We start from the raw sequence: 26,432 nt of genomic DNA, 5'->3' as shown, positions 1-26,432 counted from the left end.
TATGATTATCACATCACTGATGGTTTTTAGCTCTTCCATTAACATCTTTTGTTCCCAAGGCGGAAGTAATCACTATAATTGCCCAGGAATTTCTTGGCATATGCATCTGATTTGCAATGAGGACTTGTCATGTGCTGACAGAATAATATACTGCTGATTTCTGAACCATGAAGTAATGTGTTATTAGATTTAATGTTCTGTGGTATCTCTCAGCAAACACTTCCTTCAGGGGTTAAGATTAAAGTATGCTTCTGTTGCATTTTTTTGGTGACTACATTTTTGTACCTACTTTGACCCAAAGCAAAATAAACAAAGTAGGAGGAAAAGGCCAATAATTAAAAGGCTGTTTACAGTTTCAAGTTTCTGTAATTTTTCTAGAGAATTCAGCTGAGTGTACCATTAGAAGCTCTTGGTGCTCTCAGTAAAAGAGGATAACCACTGTAGATTAATCAATGGCCATGATTTGTTTTTCCAGAGAGGTCCAGCATGTTCCTATGTTGGAGCTCTGAGGATTCCCTGACACATTCTATTCCTCCCACGCATCACTCTCAGCCTAGAACAAGTGGCAAGTGTCTGTCTGGTCAGACAGGTCTTTTGAAGACCTGTAAATGGCATTCAGTGTTAATACTGATCTCACTTGTTCTCTCTCCCATCTCTGCAGAGAGATCGACTCTGCAGCTTCTTCCAGCAGCCACTTCCGCAGGATGTGCTTGTCGCCTTTTCCGTCAGACCCATATGTTTTGTGGCTGAGCCGCTCTCTTTTCCCCTGGTCTCTGCGCACAGGCTGAACGGACACACGTTCTATCTCTTTCATAACCTAAAACATTACGTTCTCATGCCTTCACCCATAGTAGCAATAAATGTTTCTGTATTGGCTTAGCGTCATACCGAGAGCCAAAAGAAAACTCACATAAGGAACTGATTGTCACTTAAAAGACAGAAGTCTACATATACGTGCTTCTAAACTCTTCATTTGTATTTCCAGTGCATTACAGGCCTGTTAGGTGACCACCAGTTGCAGATAAGTAGTTGGCAACCTATGTATACTAGAGGGCAGGAGAAATTTTAAAAGTCTTCTGAGTTTTTTGTGGGGAATGTTTACACAGCCATGCAGGGGAGGAATTTAACGTTCTAAAAACTAGGGTTGAGAAGATGAATGTAAAAGGGCTAGGATTAACTGCCTCTTTGGCACGCTGTCTTGCAATTGAAGCAATATATCCAGGGAGGCAGTGGGAGTTCTAATGGTTGTAATATTGAGAATAGATAGACTAGACAGCTAGTTTGTATATACGAGATTTGTACATGCAGATGTGGTGTTATGCCATTTTTTTTGGTGTACAGATCTCATCTCCCTGCTTTTAAGAAACTGACCCTCAAAAACAGTTTTTCAAAAAGAAATGCACTTAGATGACCATCATGTATGTTCCACAGACTTAAATTTGGTAGTCTTCCCATTCTTCCAATATTTTCTTCCTTCTACTTCCCCATGGAAAAAAACTTCTACTAGGGAATTTCCAGAAGTCTTCCTTCTTCAGTGTGATGTATTCAGCAGGGGCACAGCAGAGTACAGTCTGTTTATGCTTCATTTCTGAGTACTTGTTTTTCCTGAAATTATTAAAACCAGAACAGAGCAGAACATTCATTACATGAGCTATTTTAAAGGTTAGACATAAAGTGTACTTGACAAAAAAAGTTAAGTCTTTCCAGTTGATCGTGCTGGTTTTTTTAATCCATCTTTTGCATTGACCTGGATTTGCTCTTTTAAGACTTACTTTAGAAAGATAATACTATTGGAAATGAGCAACCAACAAGTCTTGGATGCAGAGCAGATTTGAAGATATGCAGCTTTTACTTTTTATAAAGGTGACTAAACCAAACATGCCTTTTGCTATTAAGGAGCCTTTTCAGTAGAGGATGGGACATTAATCAGTTCACATCACTACAGCTCATTCTTTGCCTATTGCTTCCTGCAGGTACTCAGCGTGCCAATGCCCGAGCTCCAGCTCCTTACAAAAGAGATTTTGAAGCCAAGCTGAGAAACTTTTACAGGAAGTTGGAGACTAAAGGATATGGACAAGGCCCAGGGAAACTGAAGTATGTTGAAGAATCTCATGAAACTGGGTTTGTTTCTCAGGCAGCTTGCCTTGCCTTGCACATCTACAAGCTTCTTCCCATTAGAAGGAATGCAGATGTTATGGTTACCCTTGCACTTCAGGAAATATAAAGCCTGTCATAAACGACTTAGTGCCAGCATGTGATTCATAGCAGAGGATACAGCAAGTTCTGAGCACTTCTTTTCTGTGTTTCCTCCAACTATATTTTCATACAAACAGTATTACCAATACAGTGCCAAAAAGCCCTTTGGGAAGAGGCATGCAAAACAGGAGGCATCTGAATTCTTCCATTATAGCAATTGTTACAATCTAAACAGTTATATTTTCTCATGTCTTTTTCCATCGGAAAAGCTAGATAGGCTTATCTTTTGTACATCGTTGCCTGTATAGATATCACAGTCCCCTTTAGCAAAAAGGACTCATAAAATTAAATGTTATTAAATTCTAAGGATTGCCTTAAAAAACTGCTAGTACTTTTACTTCAGCACTCTGAATGCTAGAGTGCTTGAGTGATATCTTCCCTCCCATGTGATTACATACTGTTATGTTAAGGATCCTCATCATAAGATACTTTCATTATTTTGTAAATTACCAAGTCTTATGCCAGCTATCAAACTCTCATAGTTTGATACTCTCATAGTAGCCATTAGGCACTAGAACTTTTTTTTAACCATTTCTTCTATTAGAATAGGGGGTAGGTTTTTTGTTGTTTGTTTTTTTGTTTTTATTTCCCCCAGCCAGTCACTTCTCACATTTTGCAGGATTTTGTGCAGAGTTCAGTCTGCATTTATGTGAGCTTGTTAAAAGTTTTGCACAACTGAAATGGGATTAATATGGTATTGTTTAGACAGTCTTAAGAGGCAGGGGTTGGACATTGTCTGCCTATAATGTAATGAAATCATAAACACTTAAAGCTTAATCTATGAAAGTTTTGTCATGAATGTTTGGGCAAATAGCTGATAGAAGAGGATGGCATTTGCTACCTGTAAGATCCATTACATTTCTTACATGTTTTTGTCCTGACCTATTTGCCATCACACTGTGGATTCTTAAGCAGAACAACAGCTTGATTTTTGAACAGAAGTTTTCTCTGGGTTCCTTTCCCAGGCATACACCGACCTGCTCCTTTTTTTTCAACTTGCATACTGCCTGGGTCCTCTTGTTGCCCAGGTGTCTTGCCAGTTCCTGGCCTTTCCACTCCTGTGTCCTTTCCAGGATAGCACAGTGCCATCACTGACTATCTCTGCACAAGTAGTAAGGCCAGCAAGGGCTTTGCAAGAGGCTGTATGACGTGGTAAGCTGCCTCTCTGGGGGCAGCAGCAGCTCCCAGCTTCTGTCTGACTGACTGATCAAATGCACACATAAGGCAGTATTTGAATATAAAGCAAGCTAAGTTTCAGGAAACTAATTAAATACAGTTTTTTTGGCAGAAGATAAAATGTTTAAGTAAGGAGGATTCTTCTACCTCTTATTTTAGATCTTTATGACACTTCCTTACTTTCACAATTTTTCTTTTAGAAGGGACATTATGTTTTCACGTGCAATTTTTCAGTCTGGTTTTGGACAAACAATTGCCATTCCTTCTAGACTTTTTGTCCCGTCACACTTACACTGGAGATAGTGTAGGAATGTGTGATTCTGGAGTTACCATTCGGTGACTTTCTCATGGTTTTATCTTTTTCCTTGTTAAGAGATTGATTTTTACATAAAAGGTTAGATTCTTGCTTACAGTAAGACTGATTCAGAGGCCCAGCCTTACAAAAGGATTTTAAACTTAATGAAAACACCCACTTCAGGACCTTTCCCACTGAAACCTTTAATTTAAGGAAGAACCAGGATAGCAAAAATAAAACTACACTTCTTTGTACAAGAGACATTTTATTGAAATCTAAAGTAGATCTTTCAGGGAGACAGACTGAAGCTTCCTGATCTGGATCAAATTACCCAGCAGAAGCGTGTATCTCTATGAAGTCACCCGGTTACCTTGCAGTGTAAATAGATGTTTCCCACTGTGGTTCATGTTCACAAATTGCTGTTTCAAAATTATTTTGCTCTTCAGATTAATCATCAGGAGAGATCACTTGCTAGAAGATGCCTTTAACCAGATCATGGGCTACTCAAGAAAAGACCTGCAGAGAAATAAACTTTATGTCACGTTTGTTGGGGAAGAAGGGTGAGTAGAACAGGGAAGTAAATGTGATCTCAAAACTCAGTGTGTCTTGCAGCTGCTGTTTCACCAAACTTCTTGTGGTCTAGAGTGAAAAGAGGAAGGATTACAGTCAGGAAATGCCACATACATAAGCCTAGAACATACAGCTGTTCAAGATGACTTTTTAGGCATTGTGAAATGTAACGTATCCTGCCTTTGCAGAAGTAATGCATGTGTTTATGTGAATTTTCACAATAGTTGGTGTGCATTTCAGAATGTTACTGGGAAAACAAAGAAAAACCAAACAACTTTCTTGTGTTATTCATATTTCTTTTCTGTCAGTGCTGGCATTATATTTCCAGTGCTTGTTAAAAGACAGTTGCCATTTGTTGGAGGGAGGGTGCTTCAAGAGTAGGCTAGAGGCTCAATCCTTATTTCAACTCCTGGCTGAGGCAGTGGGACCTGAAGACCCTCAGTGCTACAGAATGTGCTCACTGCCTCTTCAGGCCAGGGCCTGCATCACAAAGAAAAGCAACTAGGCTATTGCTAGTTGTCAAATAAACACAAATATTCCTGACATTTCAAAGTCATGTCAGAGAATGCTCAGTCTGTGTCTAATAAGTCTAACCTGTTACAGGTTGTGAGATGTGCATTGCAAAGCAAGATGTGGTTAGATTTTCTTTGCAACTGAAACTGGAACAATGTACTATGTGCCTGTTTCATCTCTTGATTTGTGCCCCCTTTGTCAGACCTTAAAGCCCTACTACCTTATGCACAAATACTTTTATTGATGTATTTCATGAATGTATTTGTAAATACATTCAAAATCTTATTCCTTGATGTTTAGTAAACTGCAGCACGCAGCTCTTGGAATGCTGTAGTGTGCATTATTGCCATGTGATGCATGAGTCTTTAAAATAGTGAAGTTGTAATAGAAAAATCTCACACAAGATTAGGTAAAATCAATCTGTCTTTGAAAACCCCTAAATCCTGCTGTTTTTTTAAAGTTCACCCTAAAGTGCTTAGTGTTAATAAGGACTCACTGAAGTCTTAAAATAAAAAATGTTTACAGCTGAGAGCCAAGTGTGGACTTGTTCATATAAATAATATCACCATGCTGTCTGAGGAAAAACTCAGAACTGGAATGACAAGGCTGGTGCAGGATGAGATTACACTATATTGACAGAGCAGGGTGGGGATGCAGGAATGAGGCCCGTCTTATACGGCCCTACCAGCCTTTACTTTCACAGCTACAACCTCAACTCAGATTTTAAAATGAAAGGGAAAATTTTAAAATCATATGTGAGATAGAGATTGATCCAGATAGGCTGTCTCCTTTCATCAGATGTCAGGCTTTTGCACTTCATCACTCAGTACAGCAAGATGAAGAGTGACCTGGAAATGGGGGTGACACATCCTGTTCCCATTATATCCAGCTTTACACAAGACTCTCTTCTTAATGGAAAAGAATGAGTTAATTAAGAGCAAAGTCAAATTAAAATGACGTCAATTCTCTATTTACAAATCTGTGTTTTGAATGAAGAAAGGATGCGTGCAAGCAGTATTGTTTCATCTGAGATGGTGCAAGGATATGTATCACATCAAACTATTCATTTGGCTAGGTGTAGAAAGACAGGTCAGGGTGGAGGAGAGGAGGACTATGATGAGGAGGAGTACTACTGAAAGTTAATTGTTTCCTATTTGCTCCTCCTTTTCCTTTTTTAAGTTTTTAAGTGGGAGTTTGCCCTTGCATTTCTTTTCCTCTCAGTAAAGAGGTGCAAGTCTTAAAGTAATGGGTAATGAAATCTTCACAAAATATTTTAGTAACTATTGATTTATTAGTGTATAAATTAGTAAGTGGAGCAACTGAGACATAGTTAATTGCTGTTCGTATGATTTTTATCATAAGTCTCATAATGTTTGGTATCCTCCTTGAACCTTCAATTTCTACAGTCATGCAGTTGTGATGCTAATTTAATGTTTTAACATTCATACTTCATGTGATGATAAATGAAGAAAATTTTCATACAAAGAATATGGTTCCTTAAAGTTATTTTCCCTAAGTTCTATTAACTATTAGCAGAGGCTGCTTTGTATTTAAGAGTGGTAAATCTGAAGTATTAATGATGCTTCCTAGGAGACATGAATCATGTTGCCAACAACATATTACTCTACTCCTGAATACCCAAATGCCCCACAGTTGCAGCTGTTGTGTGGTTGCATACCTCTTGTATGAAGTTTTCTCACCCTCGTGCCAAGCCTTTAATTGTGGGATAAATCTGACTGGCAGTGCAGGACTCTCATGATTGATTTATTTAACATGACTCACAGTAACTCTGCGTACAAAAGGAGTTGTATGAAATGGCTGGTAGTCAAGCACACAGTTGCTATTCTATCTTAAGATTTCATAGTCAGTCTGATTATCCCAGAAATTTGCAAGACTCTTCCAGATGACCCTTTATTTGATCCTGATATTTGTGCCAAGATTAAGATCCAACAATTGTCCATGATATCAAACCATTTTGGTTTATGTTTTTTTGGTGGTTTTTTTTCTGCAATTTGAGGATGGAATCTATCCTTCTTGCCAGGGTAAAGATCTGTTTCAGTGCTTTGCTTCTGAAGCTTAACAGAAGCAAAGTGCTTCCAAATGACTGAAGGGAAAATGTTTTTCATTCAACAGAGGGAAGAAGCTTTGTCCTCAGCTTGATAATGGTACCTAGCCTTTTCTTTCCTGATGACTTCATCCTCAAAAACAACTCTTATCTATGTTTGTCTTTTGTAAAAGTTCATGAGCTGGAACATTAGTAGCAGAAGTCCTATGTGAAAGCTGACCTTCTCTGTGATACTTCTGTCTGTGCGCTGTTTTAGTACTAAAGCAAGACCTTCTTAAAAGTCAAGTATGAAATCTTCATCTTTATATCTGTTTGTTAGGAGTATAATAATCTCTGTTTCCCACAGGAAAATACCTAGTTTTCTGTTTTCCAGCTCTACCAGAGCATTAACTTCATACTTAACTCATTTCACTGGTGACCTGCAGCATAATGTCAAAATTCAGTCTCAGTGCTTTGTCAGCAGTGAGTTTGTTTATGATTCAGGAAGAAGGGGTTATTTAGATTCCTTGTTCATTAGTACTGGAATCTTGAAATAGCAAAAAAAAAAACCCCACCAAAAAAACAACAAAAAAAACCAACCAAAAAACCCCAAGGAAATGCACTCTCCAAAAGACATTTAAATGCACTCAAGTTTGGAATACAGACAAGAAAATTTAGACTAAGAAAGATAAATCACTGAAGTAATCTCAGATTATATTGCTAGGGAAACCAGAAATATATCCTTCAAATTGTCCTATTGTTGCAAGTCTGCAAAGACAAAATAAGATCATTGTTCATTTTCATTCTTAATTTGTCAGCTGCATATAGGTCTAATGTTGGCTCTTTTCATGTTTCCTCCTCCCCCCCCCCCCCGCCCCCAATTATTTGGTTATATTCCTGTGGCAAAGAGGCCATTACAGCTGGAGCCAAAATTTTTTATGAGAGCAGCCCGCATAGAGCACTTCATTCCAGTCCTCCAAGCCATTCCATTTCAGAATAACCCCACAAGGACTTCACATACCTTGGCATTAAGCAATCTGCAGGATAAGGGTTCTGGTTAAAATCTTGCAAAATTTCAATTAAAATATAGCATAAGGAATGTAGATTCAAAAAAGCCTTTCTTTGCACACAATGAACACTTCATAGTAATGTCAAGTTTCCCTTTAAAGGTTGGACTACAGTGGACCTTCAAGGGAGTTTTTTTTCCTGGTGTCTAGAGAGCTCTTCAATCCGTATTATGGTTTGTTTGAATATTCAGCCAACGATACCTATACAGTACAAATAAGTCCCATGTCTGCTTTTGTAGACAATCACCATGAGTGGTAAGAATTCTTTTTTGTTTTGTCTTTCAGATATGTTTTCTGTTGTTCCCACTTGTAGACAACTGCTTGTATCTTCTCAGACATATAACACAGAACCTCATCTTTTTAACCAACAGCAAAATAATTGCATTTCTTTAGACTTTCCTGATTTTTTTTTCCGCTTATGGTTTTAAATGATCTTATTTCTCACAAGGTCAGCAAAACTATGATTTGGAATACGTACCATGGGATTGTCTCACAATGCAACTCTCTGCATTTCTTGTACGTTAGCAGTCATTTCATGAAAGCAATATTAGCCTCTTGTGCATTAAATAAAATGAATGAAAAATTGGCTTTTTGTCAGGTAAAGGAGATTAAGGGAGATTTCAAACAGGTCTTACTGTATGCTATTTGTTTACATCTTTCTAAAGAGTACAGAGGTCTCCTTAGTGGAAACCCACTATATCTATTGGAAGGAAATCTGTGGATGTATCTTATTTGGGGGTGGGGAGGAGACTGCTGATTACATAGCTCTTAAGCAAAGCCTGTACATACACACATACTTCTAAAATAGTTATCAAGGATTTTTAGATAATCCTGTTTTTGCAATTATAAGCCAGTTTAAATCACCCTTGGTTGATTTTTAAGCCATGGCAAAGCCATAAGTCTGTAAAGCTGTGCTGTGAATATTAACAGAGAAGTCTGTTGTGTAGGTAGTTAGATTACAGTAATAGTGGAATGTCAGCTGCTCATCTGTGTAGCAAGGATATGTACTGAGTTCTTACTTATTGGAAGAATGAATATCAGAAATTAATCTCATTAGTAGCTTCAAAAATTAATAGAAAATTAAACGGTTGGCTGCACCCAGTTCAGTTAGTTAGATGAAGCAACCTACCTGTTGAACTCCAATACTGCAACAATAAGTGGCACATGCTGTATTGAAAAAGCAGAACAGTCTTGGAAAAGGGGGAGAAAAAGCTTTACGTGCTCTGCAGCTTCTGCCAACATTTTGAATTCATCCCTGGCTTCTGCAGTGCCGGACCAGAGACCTCAGGGGTGAGGGAGGTGTGATTGCCTCTCTTTCTGGGAGTGCTGATGCCAGTGACAGCACTCGTCTTGTACCGCCTCAGGGGGAATTTAGAAAATGCAGCAGTGACTAGCATGGAAGGAGAAGGCTCTGCATGCCACATCCTCATCTTGCAAACTCTGCGTGCAGGCAGGTACAATAAAGCCATAATCTCTCCAAGAAAAATGTTGCTGAGGATGCATAAACAGAAAGTTTAAGAAACATTCTTTTCCTTGAAAAAGAGCACTAGACTTAAATCTAGTTCGAGAGACATGGAGGACTTTTCACAATGGATCTTTATTCTCATGGGGATGTTTGCAAAGACCCTACTATTTCAAAGTTGCTGCCATCTGATCTCAAATGTGTCAAACTCCCTCCCTCCCCCGCAACCCTCCTTACACACCTTCCAAAATGAACATAATAGGGGTAGAAAGAGGGGAGAGGAGGCCATCATTTAGATCCCATTGGCATGGGGCTGGAGAGCACTGCAATACATAAAAAAGTTTCCAGCCACTCTTCGTGAAAATATATACAGAACTCCATACTCACCAGTCAGAAGAGGGAGCAAGGAGCCACTGTAAGCAGAAAAGACAGGCAGCAAGAACTGTTAGGCTGGGAAAGGGTAGAAAAACCTTTGGCCTCCCAGTAACATGAGAACAAGTTAATCCTATATGAGGTGTGTAAAGAAAATAGACAGTGGCTATCATTTTAGAAGATATGCTTCTATGAAGAGGCTAGTCTGGCAGGGCTTGATTGGGTTAATATGGATTTGACATTTTTGAGAAGTTACAACTTAGGTATCTGAGGGATTTTCCACACCCTGCAGAGTTGCATTTTTTTCTGTGCACTACTAAGAATGTAAAAGAAACACAAGAAAAAAAAAAAAACAACAAAAATACCACAATTTAGACATAGCTATCTGATTTAAAAATGCTGTTTGGAAATACATGTAAGTTTTGATGACAGAGCAGTGTACAAACCACAAAGTTTCAGTGTAACGATTGTAACTGTTTCTCTTCCAGGTTCAGGTTTAGTGGTCGAATTCTTGGTCTTGCTCTGATACATCAGTATTTGCTAGATGCCTTTTTTACACGACCCTTTTATAAAGCCCTCCTCCGAATGTGAGTAGAATTGTTCTGTCTCCTTTTCTATTTTGTTTCTTCCCCACGGACGATGCTATTTTGTGTATGGATAGATTGTGATGTTTTATCATCAAAGATGCCAGGCCATTATTTATAATATAATAATTTAATTTTAATTCAGGACTTTTTTTTGAAAGTTTACTTGTTTCCGCTTATGGTTACTAGCCAGTTACCTAATAACTCAAAATGTTGTCTCTTGTCAGTGTGAAAACCTCATGTTTTGTTTTAGCCATGTTATCAGCTTTCTTCTACAAAATCTTTCATTTGAAGTTGTACAATGAAATGCTGTGGTTTTATTCCAGATATTAATAGAGTTCTTATTCCTTTGTTTTGTAATGACTCACAGGATAGGATATGAATCACTTTGTAACTTAGACTGCAAAAACCCTTTCTCAGAGGTAGACTGGTTGTTAGCAATCTCCATTTTGAGGAGCTGTATTCTGATATACTTTAGATTTTATTTTCAGAACTACTACTCCTGTTCTGGCTTGAAACAAGAGCTGCACTTGCTCAGCATGTCTGGAATTTAAGACCTAATGAACTTAAGGTGCTTCACTTTTTGTCCTCCATTTGAAAGCTGTTTTTGAGAAGTCTGGAAGGATATTTTTTCTATAAAACATCATACATTCTAGTAGTGTGGAGTAATGCATCCATTCCTATTGCACTTATATTTTAAAAGTACCTAAATACTAACAGCATCATTTTAATAAGAATGAGCACTTACTCCAGATGCACTTACTAATATTGTATGACTGCCAAATTAAACTAATTGTTTAACTTGGTGGTTCTCTAAACAGTGACATGAAAAATGAGGGGCAGCCACCTTTGTACATGGCCTAATTCATGCAACTTCCTCACCTAAGCCCTGGACCTTTGCTTTCCTCAGAACTTATGAACCATCCAGACTACCTCTGCAGATGGGACATTGTGCCCAATCCATCAACTTTGATGTAGGGGTTGTTACCGCAGGATGTCACTTAAACTACGATTGAGAGTCCAGTTAAAAGTACAGGGCTTTCTTCTGACTTTATACGGACACAAGAATAGAAGGCATTTGGGAACTACTTAGAGAGAGGTGGCTGCAGCATCATTTGTAGCTTTAGATATATAAAAAGGCAGAGAACCCTGGAGCTGAAAAGCACCTTACTTAATGAATAGCCCCAGTGTCCTATTTCACACAACAGGAATTTAAGGAGTTAAGAAGAATGGCAGAAATTGCCACCATGGTGTTAAATTTTATTAACAGATGACATGTTCAAAGCTTGGAGTAGTAACTCTTAAATACCGCAAGGGGCGGTTGGATTTGTAAAAGAAGGACCATGTAAGGGGAAACATGGCAAAAGGTAAAAAGATATTTCTGTGGTAAGCAGGGTATCTGAACAGACTTCTTTGCACAACGACGAGACGAGAGAGGTGGCAGTGTAGTCACACAAGCAAGAAGCATAGTAGTTGCTTTTTATAAAAACTTACCATTTCTTTTATGATTTTAATTTTTTGTCTCTTCAATCTGTGTATTTTCATAGTTCCAAAATATTCTTCATAGGAAACATGGGACAGACTCACCATAAGTTTAAAAAGCAATATGTTTTCAAATTAATAAGTTCTGAATTTTGTATATTAACAAAATTATTTTGTGTTATACAGTAACTGTTATTATGAGGCAAATACAGATTTGAAGTAGTGTCTTCTTTATTCTATCGATTCTTCTCTTGACTCCCATTCTCAGTCTGTTTTTCAGGACTGTCCTATCTGAGTTTAGTTACTGAGCACATGCTACTGCCGTCATCTGTATTTGTGTGTTTTCTTCTTGTTTATGTTAGACTCTGTGACCTGAGTGACCTGGAATACCTCGACGAGGAGTTTCACCAGAGTTTGCAGTGGATGAAAGACAATGATATACATGATATCCTAGATCTCACATTTACTGTAAATGAAGAAGTTTTTGGGCAGGTGTGCAAGATTCTTAATTTAATTTCTTTTGTGTATTCTACTGTTAGGTAAACATTTATTTGGACAGAATAGTGACTGTCATTCCATGCCGATTTGAACTTGTTATTATAAAATTCGGTGGATGAAAACAATGTTGAAATGTAAGAGGGAATTATTATTTGTAACTGGTCAAACACATCTTTCTGGTTAAGGATTTTCTGGAGAGTATCTGAAATACCAAAATTTTGGATTGCTCTGCTGGAAGTAGTTACCTGAATTTAATTGCAGCAGAGTTAGCATTCAAAGGTAATACAATACCTTTGTTAGGATATTATTTAGAAGACTTCACTGCTTTAGTCACTGTAAAGATTGTTTCTTCTTGGCTTATTCTTCATACTAAATATGAAGATTCTTCAGACTAAATGGGATTTTAAATATGATTTTAGCCAAAAAAAAAAAAGATTCGTTGTATGTTCTGTTATTTCACATATTCCAGTTGGCTAAAGTCAGCCTTGGCTAGTGCTTTTGAGGAATTACTTCAACTTAAAAAAAAAAAATTATTACAATTCTTTCTTTTGTCCTTATAATACTGTGTTGTCACTTGGTCATTTTTTGCCTAAGATCACAGAACGGGAACTAAAGCCAGGAGGTGCCAACATCCCAGTCACTGAAAAGAACAAGAAAGAATATATAGAAAGAATGGTGAAATGGAGAATTGAGAGAGGAGTCGTACAACAAACAGAAAGTCTAGTGCGTGGTTTTTATGAGGTAAAAAATTCCAAAATTAAATTTATCCTTTATCCTCCTGTGATGGGTTGACCCTGGCTAAACGCCAGGTGCCCACCAGAGCCGTTCTATCACTCCCCCATCCTCAGCTGGACAGGGGAGAGAAAAATATAACAAAAACTTGCGGGTCGAGATAAGGACAGGAGAGATCATTCACTAATTACCGTCACGGGCAAAACAGACTCAGCTTAGGGAAAATTAACTCAATTTATTACAAATCAGCCAGAGTAAGGTAATGAGAAATAAAACGAAATCTCAGAACACCTTCCCACCACCCCTCCCTTCTTCCCGGGCACAACTTCACTCCCGGATTTCTCCACCAAACCCCCCCCCAGCGGCACAAGGGGGACAGGGATGGGGTTTACGGTCATCACACGTTATTTTCTGCCGCTTCACCTCCTCAGGGTGAGGGCTGATCACACTTTTCCCCCGCTCCAGCGTGGGGTCCCACCCACGGGGTCAGTCCTCCACGAACTTCTCCAACGTGGGCCATTCCCACGGGCTGCAGTTCTTCACGAACTGCTCCAGCATGGGTCCTTTCCACGGTGTGCAGTCCTTCAGGAGCAGACTGCTCCAGCGCGGGTCCCCCACGGGGTCACAAGTCCTGCCAGAAAACCTGCTCCACGGGCTCCTCTCTCCGCAGATCCGCAGGTCCTGGCAGGAACCTGCTCCAGCGCGGGGTTCCCACGGGGTCACAGCCTCCTTCGGGAACCCACCTGCTCCGGCGTGGGGTCCTCCACGGGCTGCAGGTGGAGATCTGCTCCACCGTGGACCTCCCTGGACTGCAGGGGGACAGCCTGCCTCACCAGGGTCTTCACCACGGGCTGCAGGGGAATCTCCGCTCCGGCGCCTGGAGCATCTCCTCCCCCTCCTTCTTCACTGACCTTGGTGTCCGCAGGCTTGTTTCTCTTACATGTTCTCACTCCTCTCTCCCGCGGCTGTTTCTCACTCTCCCAACTTTTTTTTCCTTCTTAAAAATGTTATCACAGAGGCGTTACCACTATCACTGATTGGCTCGGCCTTGGCCGGCGGCGGGTCCGTCTCAGAGCCGACTGGTATGGGCTCGCTCTCTCTCGAACACAGGGGAAGCTTCCAGCAGCTTCTTACAGAAGCCACCCCTGTAACCCCCCCCGCTACCAAAACCTTGCCACATAAAACCAATACACCTCCCCAAATATTTTTCTCTTCATGCACATTTCCCAAATACAGAGTCCCAAAAAGCAGATAAATATATAATCAGAAGTGCCCTTACAGATATCTGGGAGGGGGGAGTGTGGAATTTTTGTTAGTCATTGACTTAACACTATAGTTATATATCTTCTTTAAACTAGAAAATAATACTGATCACTATTTGTATGATTAGCAGTGAATGCTTGCTAAAGTGACCCATCTGTTTCTTCACTTGGCCCTTGAGGTTTTTTGTGTGCGTGCCGTACTCAGTGTAACACAATAGACTGAGTGTACTTCAAGGTATTTCTCTCTTACCTGTTTTAACATGGACAATTTGAATGTATTGAACTTAATTTGTCCTGAAATAATTCAGTATTATTTGCCAATAAAATTCTTCCCCAATCACTGTGATCCTCTAATGAAACTGAATGGAACTGCACTGTAAGAAAAAGACGTCCATTTATTTGCCTTTTAAAAAGAAAAAACCATTAATTCTTTCCATTCGCGAGAGAGATGTTACCTGATAAACGTCTTAGTAGCAGAGAAGTCTTTTATGGGGAGGCAAAAATCAATAAATGAAGAAATGTTGCTACGCATTTTATTTCCTTTCACAGGTGGTTGATGCAAGGCTCGTGTCTGTATTTGATGCCAGAGAACTGGAACTGGTTATAGCTGGAACAGCAGAAATTGACTTGAGCGACTGGAGAAATAATACAGAGTATAGAGGAGGTAACCTTAATTTTGAATTGTTCACTGACAGTGTTGGGGGGCCTGGAATTACCCAGTTTCTAAGACACTGAAGAACTGTCCCATGAGATACATCTTTAGTATCTTCTGAACTTTTGTGGCTAAGTTTGCATTAGAAGAAGGTAATTTGTCCATTTTAGTTTGCCTCATTGCTTCCCCATGCAGCTCTTCCCGTACTGTTCTTGTCTGGACAGCATAACAAAGCAGTCTTCTCCACAGAAAGTACTGTGTTCACTTGCACACTAGTAGAGTACCACCCAGACACTGGAGACAAATGGAAATGGGAACCATTCTTAGTAGGATCTACCTCTTTTCCACTCTCAAAGAAGACAGGAAATTAGAAGTAATCCCAGTGACTGCAGGCTGGCAGTTGAGATAATTTGAGAACAGTGGAAGATTTGGGAGCTACTTAGAGAGAGGTGGTTGCAGCATCATTTGTAGCTTTAGATATGTAAAAAGCACGGCATTGGAATATTTCCAGAATTGGCATTCGTATTAGTGATTGATAATGGAACAAATTCTTGCAAAAGAGATTTCACTCCTTTTTATCACAGTAAATTAATACTCTGCCTTTAAGATTTTAACGCATTTTAGAAGTATTCTTTTCACACCTTCTGTCTTTTGCTGCAATTGGCTAAGAAATACGGCATTATTGTGACTAGGACGGAACTAGGAAAAACTTATTAACTATTCTCTCAACCACTTTTGTAGCACCTAAAGGTATAAAGGCTCTTTTGTTTTAACAGGTTATCATGACAATCACATTGTAATTCGGTGGTTCTGGGCTGCTGTGGAAAGGTTCAACAATGAACAACGACTAAGACTTTTACAGGTAAGATCAGCTGATCTGTGTAGAAATAGTGTGCATCGTTAAAATTAGATGCTAAACTAGTCCCATCCAGGTGTATGACATCCAAAAATGATGCTGATGCTGGCTAGTGGGAATAACCTGACAATCCTCAGAGGTTAACTGTAATAATTTGAAGTGACTGAAGCTCACAGCTATTTTTGTAGATTTCTAAGTTAAAAAATACATTTAAGATAAAGTATCTGATGTCAATAATCCTTTACTACGGCTTGATTAAAAGTACATTAAGACTAGTAAAGATAGAAAAGGAAAACTGTGTAATTGGTTATATCATTAGGTAGAAATTTTAATAATATTTGTACAGCTTAGGAAAGGAGAAAGCGTAGATGGAAGTTAAAGTGCCTCAAATTAGAAAATAAAGATGAAAACCTGAAAACTGGTCTAATTCCATTTTCATTAAGTCAGCCTGCAGAATCCAGTCATCCTGCTGATGAAGGACAAAAACATCTCAACAGAGGAATATTTATACATGTGGGTTTACTATTGAGTTAATTTTTTTAAATTCAGGTTATGTCTACTGTATCTGTAAAGAATCAGACAAATCCCCACCCCAAACAATACCATGTTCTCGATCTATTATGAAATCCGCTTTTTCTAACAATTCAGAGTTTGCATCTGATCATTGAGTTGCATGTATGAGTATGGTGAAGGATTTTCTTTTTTTATCTCTTCAAGTACTTAAAAAAGGTCTGTAAAAAGCAGTGTGGGACATCTCATTTGATGGAGAGCCAGAGATATCCGCTTGTATCTTCTATCACATCTGTAGTCAAAAGTTTTTATCATATCCAGATCATTAAAAATTAAGAAGCCTCTGATCTGTCAAAACCCAGGTTTGATCTGTTCATGACAGGTTCTAACTAAGTCTTCTCAACAGACAGCATTTCAGCAAATGTCAGTGGGCATTCTACCTAACCTTCAGAATTTAGTCCTTTTCTTACAGTATTTAATAATGCTTTATAAAGATATTGAAATCCACATGGGCAAAAAGGCATAACACGAAGCCATTATCATACATTATTACTTTTTTATTAGTTCCTCTTAATACAGAATAGAGACAGTAGGGAAAAACTCACTTAACCCTGAGTTGATATTAATAGTGTTTTATTCTACAGTATTTATGTAGCATAATTACTCCTTCAAAGAGAAACCTTTGAAGGAAATTGATCTGTTGAGTTTTCTCTTCTAGAGCCCTATTAGGAAATGGTCTGTTTTCCCTTATCCTCCATTTAAAGTACCATTTATCACTTATGCCTCACAAATTTCCTTTTTTTGCAAATGCTTTTACGTAAGCATTTGGACTTCAGTGGGTATGCTGATATAAATAAATTTCTAACCTGCACCATCTGTGTATCCAATATCTGTGATGTTTTGTTTGCCCTGGCAGTTTGTTACAGGCACGTCCAGCATACCTTATGAAGGATTTGCCTCTCTACGGGGGAGCAATGGTCCAAGAAGGTTCTGCGTAGAGAAGTGGGGGAAGATCACTGCTCTTCCAAGGTACAGCTGTGTGTGTATTAATGCTAGAGATACTTTAGAATATCAGTTACCGGGATAACAGATACGCTGTTTGAGAAACACAAACAAGTTATAACTGAATATGCAAATGTACTATAGCTTACATGAAAATTCCTTGTTCCAGTGTGCGATCCACCCATTCTTCTTTGAACTCAGTTTTGTTCTTGTAAGATGGACAAGGCAGTGTAACTGTGGCTGACATCGATATTGTAATGCTTTTTTCATGGAAAATTATATTAGAATGGTAACTACTTCTGAATTTGATTTTGTTGCATTTGGTTAAATGCGCAAGTATTTACTTACTGAACATGCAGTTCATCACTTAGGAGCAAAAATGAATATGAATTAAAATTAAATAGCACTTGTGACTGTGTCTTGAGTGAAAGCTAGTATCAGACTTTTTGCATTAGACACACACAGCCTTTACGGTATAGTTTAGTGATGTAATTTTTATGCTGTCTGATGTCAAGAGTGTTAACAAATACACAAGACGCAAGTTATGAACTGCAGAAGAGGTGTATTTTGAGGAGGGGATCATTTGACTTCAGAGGCAGCACAGGTACAAGAGAAGGTGAAGATTTCAAAGAGAACAAGTAGGGTCAATTGAAATACGTGAAGAGGGTAAAGGAATAGTATGAGAGTCCAAGATACGAAAGTAGGAGTTAAGTTGTACAAGCCCTTGCAGACAAGAGGCAGCATTTAAATTGGGTAATGGTAGGTTTGGAGGAGTAGGATGAGAAGGTTAAAAAAAAAAAAGTTGCATTTCTAAATTTTCCATTTTGTAAAGACAGGAGAAGGGGTTGTTTTCAAAGATCCATGGTAACAATACCAGCACTAGACTAATAACATGAGTGATGCAAGAAAAATCTTCTAGCATGGACACTTCATTGACAAAAAATGACAGGTTCTAGTCTTTTTCTATATTGTGATCAGGCTGATATGTTTCTGGAAGATTTCCTTTCATCCAGTTCTAGAATTCCGTAGCCTCTAGAATGGGTTAAGAGTGGTTAGACACAGATTAGTGTGCGGAGTGCGGGTGAACTAACTGTACTTAATCAGATCTCAGCTTTAGTATGCTGCTTGTAGCCTGTGGTGGTAGCTTTGGGCTGGGCTGATCCATGGAGGATACTCAACCCTAATCCTAGCCCATTCCTCATAAACAAGATGCCTCAGGAATAATTTGCATTCAGAGTCTCTTTTTAGACACAAGGCAGCTGTCAGACACACGGAGCGTTTCTCTGACCAACAACCCTTAGCTTTTTCCTCCAGCATAAAGTCAGAAGCAGAGACGTCTCTTGGGTTGGCTCCTGCCTGCAGGCTGCCATGTGAACCGCACTGAGAAAGTCAAAGACACAGAAGTGGCAGTGTGAAATCCACAGGCACAGCAGGTGGCCTTTAAACAAAGCCATCTTTCCAGTTTACAGTACAAATGAGAGCCAGGCAACTGAGGATTAAAGATAAGCAAATTCTGGAAATTGCTATTTCAAATCAAATACTCTTAATATCTTTTGGTAGCTTCGTAATACCTTGTAGCCTGTTAAGTTTATTTTATAGTTTGGTTATGATTGACCTATGGAATAGCTTTGATTCTGCATAAAAAGAAAAAGCTTTGATTTTAAAAAAATAATTTCTGACTTCAAAATACAGTATTTTCTTCTGAGTTTAAATAAGAAAAGAGATTGTGGGAGTTTTTCCATATCTTCTCTAATACTGGAATTCCTGGTGCTAACAAGCACAGCTTGCAGCATGGAAAAGGTCAGGACATGCCAGAACAGGATGCTCAGAATTTCCTCTGAAAAGGTTACACAGAGCCTTGGTTGTAATAAACTGCAGAATAAAACTGCTTCCTGTAGTGCAACATGGAGAAACGTGTCAAGAATCTTTGCTACCATAGGGTGTTCAGCAAGCATAGGGAAAATGCCAACTCTTCACATTTGGGAGAATGTATCATGCCCTTGAAATTTCATTTATGATTCCCTTGGTTAGGAAACATTTGATTTTTGTCTCTGTGGATAGTTTTTAACATACAAGGGTGAGAATTAAAATAAACCAACACCACACTTGTTTTGTTAAAATAAAAACAACTGTGTATGACAAACATCTACAGTTGTCAAGAACTGGCAATTCCTGACATTCATGCATGGGGAGCCTTGATCTCATTAAAAAAAAAAATATTTGCCATGTTTATGCTTAAATGGGCTAAGCCCTAAGCAGAAAGCAGTATTTGCATTTTTACATATCTAGTTCCTGCATGCAGTTTAAGTTCAGCCTGCATCTCACCAGCTTCAAAGACTTGCTGTGCAAACACCAAGTAGTACTGGCTGGGAGGTAAGACATTGTTAATAACGACCCCGAGTAGCAAACTTTCAAGAGGCTTCCAAACAAGCCCTGCCTGTGTAAACACATTGCTGGACCTGCTGCGAATACTGCCCTAGGACTCCGTGACTCTTAGTGATTCTCAGATAACTAAAGCATTTGTGTTAAGGCACAGTCACTCACTCATAGCAGTGTTATGCTTTGCAGATTGCCCTTTTGATTTCAGTGGGAGTGCTAGTGAAATTTAATAATATTTGGTGTGAGGGTGGCAAAAGCTAGGACTCAACAAGTCAGTGGACTTTGTTTCTTCCACTGTTTCTAAAAACCTACTGCGCTGCTGAAAGCACGTAAGAATACCCATCCCCATCTCTTCTTCCCGGTTCTGAGATACAGAAAGCAACTAATATAGTTACTTAGGTATGTGATTGTGGTCTAAGCAGCTGTGATATAAACACAAAAGTATTCACTAGATGTTTACCTAGTTCTCACTGTTCTGACTGCTGTGTAATCAATTCTGCTGCATCAGAATAGTGAGATTTCTGAGAGGCACATGTGAGGTTGCTTAGCTTGTATCACTGTCTTTTACACTAATAAGTTGGTAGCATGTAAAAGGCCCTGAAAAGATTGTTTATTACAGGTTTAGCTTAACTATTGCTATCCCTGAAGCCACTTCTACTTCCTTCTTTCACACTGTGTTGTAGATTACACTAAATCAGCAGAGGGACTGCTACTCTTTCAATTCACTTACATGCTGAGAAATTGGTTCCAGGTTCATTTGCTGTACATGATATATATGTGCCTGTGATGATTCACATGTGAGTAGTATTTATGTCTGACTGCTGGATTTTAACCCTAAGTCACTCTATTTTACTACTGTACTCAAAATAAAGGGGAGATTAATTGGGAACCAAGATGGTTTTTCATGTCATCATAAAATGTGAGTCTGGGAAGATGAACAGTTAGTGCCCATGTGGTTTGAAATGTTGGAATGGGAAAATACTGTCCAGAGGCAAAAAAACCTTTCTTCTTGAAGACTTACAAAATTGCTTGCTAAGGTGAGAAAAGTATGCATTCCCTCAGAAGACAAAGATCTTAAGTTTTTGTCTTTTTTAATGACTTGGTTTTCCGAAGTAGGTGATTGCATTTTCAAAATTGCCCTCAAAATTAAGATAAAACTCAGTTCTCTTAATAAATGTAAACAACATGCCGGCTTACTATTAAACCAGTTTGTAATGAATCCCTTGCTAATTATATACTACGTCTTTTATAACTTGTGGTTTTACAGCCCACACAGCATGATCCATAGTTCTAATGAGTGGCTGTCAGCCTCATGCAGCAGAAGCATGTGGTTAGACTGTTAATTGCCTAAGATTCTTCCACACTCTACACTGAACTCAAGGGATCACTGAGTTTCAGTTGCCCATTTGCTGCGGGGTCGAAATCAGTCTTTCTTCAAAAGGGATTTTTTTTTTTTTTTTTAAAAGTACTCTGCAGGAAATGCAGTAATTTATTCTATATCACAGATACTACTTTGTAAAGTTTTTGGAAAGGCAAACGAGGAGTACAAAGAAAGCTCCAGGAGCCTTGGATAGAATGGCTGGGTGGAGAAGTTTTACCAAGCCCCTGGAATATAGGGTGGGGAAATGCCTTTGCTGCTATACAGCATATACTAGTGGTATACTTCTAAGCATACTGTATTTGGGGAGGGTGCAAAATTCAATGCTTTTTTAAGTGATTGCATATTTGATGATTGGATTGTGTTTATAATAATAGTGTGACCTACTGTGTACACATTTCTTCAGCCTGGTATTTTGAAGACACTCTAAGGCTGTAACTGAGTGTATCAGCTTCAATGAGGGCTTTTAATGGACTCATATGTTTTTAACAAACAAGATTAACCCACTTCACTTCATGTTCCATCCCCATAGCTGGGAGCTGAGAGCCACTTAAAATGGCAATTAATGAATTTGCTCCCATGGAAGGCAGCAATTTCTGGCTCAGAGAAAGTTTGGTACAGGTCTGTTGTAGTCATTCAGATTTCTGGGAGTGGTTAGGTTAAATGAGCTGCATTTGCTGCGAGGAGGGAGCTTGTTCAGTCCTTCCACTGACGTTGTTACACATTTACACTTAACACGGATCATACTGATGAAGAGCAGATCACTGCAGGAAAAGTTTGTTTTTCAGCTGGATTGTATTTAAATAACTCTGCGATGTGTTTTATTGCAAAATAATAAAGTATTTGTAAACAGACACCTGCCAAAATCCAAAAAGGTTTCCATCCTCTAAAATGAGTCTGAAGTGAGACTTTGTTACAAAGCTTCAGAGCAGAAAAGATGCCTCCTCCAGCTTCTCTTTGCATCTTGTTCTCAAGATCCCATTGCATTAATAGTTATGCTATCTATTTCACTAGAGCAGGCTCGTCCACTATAGTGTTTTAGAAAGTATTATCCTTAGCCTGCCCAGAGGTCAGGCAATGATACCCATTATTCTACTACAAGGAGAAACCTTTATTATCTCCCTTTTCATTCCCTGGAAGAGTTTTTGAGAGTCAGTTCCAAGTGCGTCAGAAATCTGAGGTAGATGGATTTCGAAAATTGAGAAATGAACCACGTGGTTGTCCTCCTAAGAAAGCAGGGTGGTATGGTAGAGGTACATGTGTAGTTTTCTGTAATTGCAAAAAATATTATTCTAAAGATTGTTGGTTTGCAGGGCCAGATATGCACATAGTGTAAATCAGCACAAGCAGTAACTTCCCAAGAACACGATCCATATGCCAAAGAAGTGTAAAAGGAGGAGCATCTAATTTGTCTGTCCTTTGCTACTGTGGGATTGTTTCCTGTATATCTAGAGTATTTTTTAATATTTCATCACATCTAATACCTTATGCATATTCAATGTACTGAAATATCTTGTTCATGATTACAAATACAGTATCAAGTATCATCAGTACAGAAAAAAATACTACTTCTCAGAAGATATATTTAAAGCCAAGATTTCAGAACAGACTATTTGAATTGTACCACGCTATATCATTCTTTTCTCATGCATATTTAATAGATAAAATTTATCCCACTCCTTTTGGGCTGTCAGTGTGTTTCTAAAGACCTTCATAAATGCTTCTTATTGGCTTATTTTAATTAGAAGAAAGTAGATTAAACATCAATTCAGTGTTCAATTGGAAAACATCATTTGACAGAACAAAGTCTTCTGAAAGAATACTATCTGCCCGTCTCTACGCAAGCACATACCGGTCTGTGTGTTCTCTTTTGAACTTTTTAAATAATGTACTTCTTCACCTCCTCTTTTTTTTTCCCCCTCAGGGCTCACACTTGTTTCAATCGTCTGGACCTTCCCCCTTATCCATCATTCTCTATGTTATATGAAAAACTGTTGACAGCAGTTGAGGAGACAAGTACTTTTGGACTTGAGTGATACACAAGCCACAGTGCCCAGCTCATTGGACTTTTGTGGATCTGTCTTCTTAAGAAATGAATGAACGTTTGTATTGGATTTCCTAGAGGAAAATTGTTTCACAGTGCAATTCAAATAATGAGGTTCCATCAAAGAGCTTATGAAGCAATTAAAGAGCATTGTGGTAGTGGCAGATTTCTCTACAGTGAAACTCGAGTGTGCCTGATGTGCAGGGAAAACCAAGTCTTGCAATCCATGGTTTTTCAGGACAGCCAAACTTCTTACGTTTATGTTCTGAGCAAACAAGAAACATGATCCCATGTTGTGATCAACCTGGCTACCGCAAAACTGACATGTACCCAAAAACTGGATTTCAGCAAAGTTGTTAAATAGAAAATTCAAGTCAAAATATGAAATCATTCAGCCCCTTACCTACCCAGTAAATTATCAAAAAAATTGTACAATAGATTTTTTTTTTTTTAATTCATGAAGGTACATTACTTTATGCCATATGTTATAATAGCATATCCAGTACTTGCTTTACCTAAGACTATGAGTGCCTGCATGGTGTGTACCATAGAGCTCAAGTTCCTGGGGCAGAAGTGATTTGGAAGGAAAGTCAGCAACAAAGGATGTAACAACAACGGCGTGCATTAAGGAGGTTTGTGGAAATGTGTTTGCCAGTGGTGTGTATGACAAAAGATGAGCTGTTATAATGAACTTAACTTAATAAGACTGATTTTATGCTTTATACTGCATGGAAACTATTTTAAGAAGAAACTAGCGATTTATCACAGCATATCAGGAAAAAACCCCTAACACAGTGACTTCTGTTTATTTTTATAGGTTCATTATATTATGTTTCTTAGAGTATAAACAGGAGATAAGCAAACTAAAATGCTGTTTCTGTTTTTGTCACTTTCCATGCTTGAACAGACATTCTGCTAGTGTTTATTCTTTAAGCACTCTCAAGGGGAAAAAACGCCTTTTATTTTTGTAAGAGTAAAAAACTCCCCAAAATATTTTGCACTGAATGTACCAAAGTTGAAGGGACATTATGATCTGACTGATAGCAAACTGCATTACTATGAAGTATCTATAAAAACACTTAGGAACCAGGCTTTCTTCACGGTGCCATGTATAGGTATCAGGACTGTGCACATAAGTAATAATTTTATAATACTATATGTGATATTGTAATATGCATTTATTTTAAATGCATCTGGGTCATTTTTCATGCATTGGATAACTGAATGCAATGGAGTTTAATACAGATATTTCATATGCTCCCCAGAACTTTTTATTTGTACAGCACCATAAAAAACTAGCTCATTTGGAAACCCATGAGTAACCTACTTTAAGGTGAGCCACTGGTCATAATGCCACTGTCCCATATCAGTGAACACCTACAAGATGTAAATTGTTCATAGTGTCTAAGCTTGCATTTTCACTGATAAATAGTTTTCTTATCAAATGTTATTTGAAGGAGTTTTTATGGCATATCAAACACTGCATGGACACCAATTTCTTTGTTTAATTTTGCTGAAACACACGAGGCTTGCTCGCATCTATTTTTGGTACTTTCCTCCAGATGGTCTTGTGGAACACTTGTGCAGCTGTGCGCTGTTTCTTGTACAGCTGCTGTCACGCAGTGCATCCACCACATTTTAAAATTCCAGGAAGTTGCACTTGGATACTGGATGACAAGAACATGAATCTAGCTTTGCGCTAGCCCTCTTGATAGCACTGAAGCACAGCAAGCCCTGTTCCGTGGGAGAAGTAGCTTTTGAAGTAACGTTCTCACTTTGGAGGCTCTTGAAAGGGCATCTCAGGGAGGTATCCTGCTTGTTCTTGTGGGCGTTTTTTTTCCAATGAAGGTGAACGTCTACGGAGATGTCATCAGCAAAGACTGCCACTCCACCTTCCAAGTCAGAAGGCAGGTACAGCTGTGGTGGTGGCAGCAAAGACTGAGAAAACCCTTCAGGCTCACTGAGAAAATGTTACCTGTGCAAAGGAAACCCCATTTGCAAAATCAGAGTGAAAGCATTCTTTTATTTCAGGAAGAATTGAGCTTCTGCATGACATCGGGGACTCACTTAAGTAACATAGGTTGTCTTACACTACTTCTGGCTGGTATGAAGTAGCAAAGAAAAATCCAAACGTGTCACCCTATTTTTACACATATATTTATCAGTCTTTGCTAAGATTGCATGTCACAGATCCTAATGACATCTTTTTTCAGAACATGAATGAGCGGTAGGCAAACTGACTTTTCATCAGGTCACTCCAGCATGGCTCATGTTTCATATGATCCATTCACTGAGTAGCTAAAACTCTGGCGCTCAAAGCAGAATGCAAGTTCTGATTGGTTGAAGGACTGCAGAATTTTGATTTTACAATACTGTGTTATCTGTGGTCTAAAAAGGAGATTTCCCAGGTGGAAACTGTATCTACAAGTTTTGAACCAGAAACTCTTTGGAATGAAAAGTTTAAATATTTGGCAAAAAGTAAGTTTATACTAGTCTGCCTTTTAAGTTATGCTTTTGTACAAAACAAACAATAAATGCATCTTGCCAATTTTTATTTAAATATATCTACTGCACACATTTGTTCTGTATTTATGCATGTAAAAATAATTGAAATCAGCCACGATGACTAGTCCAGTATTCTGTAACGATGCAACAGGGTCACCAGTGGGGCAGCTGTCAGTTTAAAAAAAAAAAAAAAATTTAAAAAATCCGTAGTCCTTGTAGCATTAAGACCAAGAGAGACTGAGGAGAAGCTGCTGCTTCCTCCTTTGCTGCCAACATCACTCGGGGGACTCTAGAAAAATGCTTTTTGAAAGTGATGAGGAGTTAGCTGCCCAGATATGGCTACCTGTGGTGCCTCGAGCACTTGGCTGGCTCTTTGTGATGATACAAGCGATGCTGCTGCTCTGAAGAGATTAGCAAGGAGGGAGTATAGGAAGGGAAGCCTGAGCTTTCTCAAATACCCACATCTCCTGGCTACTGCTTGGAATATTCTCCCTCAGTGTGGGAAGCTGTTCCCATTAAACATGTCCCAAGTGAAAGCTGACTTTCATGTCCTGCAGATGACTGCAACAGGCGACCATGGTGCTTTTGCTTATGATGTGCTGTGGCAGGCATCAGGCTCCACATAAAGATTGAGAAGCCTTTCTGAAAGCTCTGTATCTCCTCAGAACTTTTCCAGATGGTGCTAAGAAGCTTTGCATTTAGGGAGGGGAAAAAAGCCAGTCAACTTGAAGTAGACAAAAGATTCCCTTCAGCTACAGTGTGATGACAGCTCGTACTAACTTAACCTACAGGA

The 26,432-nt window shown here is 38.8% G+C and overlaps 1 protein-coding gene and 1 long non-coding RNA gene across 3 annotated transcripts in view; one reads left to right on the top strand and one right to left on the bottom strand.

The window, feature by feature from the left end:
• Positions 1-25,698, top strand: part of HECW2 (HECT, C2 and WW domain containing E3 ubiquitin protein ligase 2) — a 172,852-nt gene extending 147,154 nt beyond the window's left edge. For both annotated transcript variants that reach the window (XM_075028037.1, XM_075028038.1), the window contains 10 exons: positions 1,974-2,094; positions 4,174-4,287; positions 8,024-8,176; positions 10,244-10,342; positions 12,184-12,313; positions 12,914-13,060; positions 14,863-14,977; positions 15,742-15,827; positions 17,248-17,360; positions 23,015-25,698. In XM_075028037.1, the coding sequence (XP_074884138.1) occupies positions 1,974-2,094; positions 4,174-4,287; positions 8,024-8,176; positions 10,244-10,342; positions 12,184-12,313; positions 12,914-13,060; positions 14,863-14,977; positions 15,742-15,827; positions 17,248-17,360; positions 23,015-23,126 (1,190 nt within the window). In that variant the 3' untranslated portion in view covers positions 23,127-25,698. The remainder of the gene's footprint in view (positions 1-1,973; positions 2,095-4,173; positions 4,288-8,023; positions 8,177-10,243; positions 10,343-12,183; positions 12,314-12,913; positions 13,061-14,862; positions 14,978-15,741; positions 15,828-17,247; positions 17,361-23,014) is intronic.
• LOC142031132 (uncharacterized) lies at positions 1,234-9,321 on the bottom strand. The gene is made up of 3 exons (XR_012650424.1): positions 9,051-9,321; positions 4,098-4,243; positions 1,234-1,605 (listed from the first exon to the last, which is right to left on the bottom strand). It is a non-coding gene; the product is annotated as an uncharacterized LOC142031132 (long non-coding RNA).
• Positions 25,699-26,432: the final 734 nt, after the last annotated feature.

This window comes from Buteo buteo, chromosome 5, assembly GCF_964188355.1.
Source record: "Buteo buteo chromosome 5, bButBut1.hap1.1, whole genome shotgun sequence".
Classification (NCBI taxonomy): Eukaryota; Metazoa; Chordata; class Aves; order Accipitriformes; family Accipitridae; genus Buteo; species Buteo buteo.
This window is presented reverse-complemented; position numbering and strand designations above follow the sequence as displayed.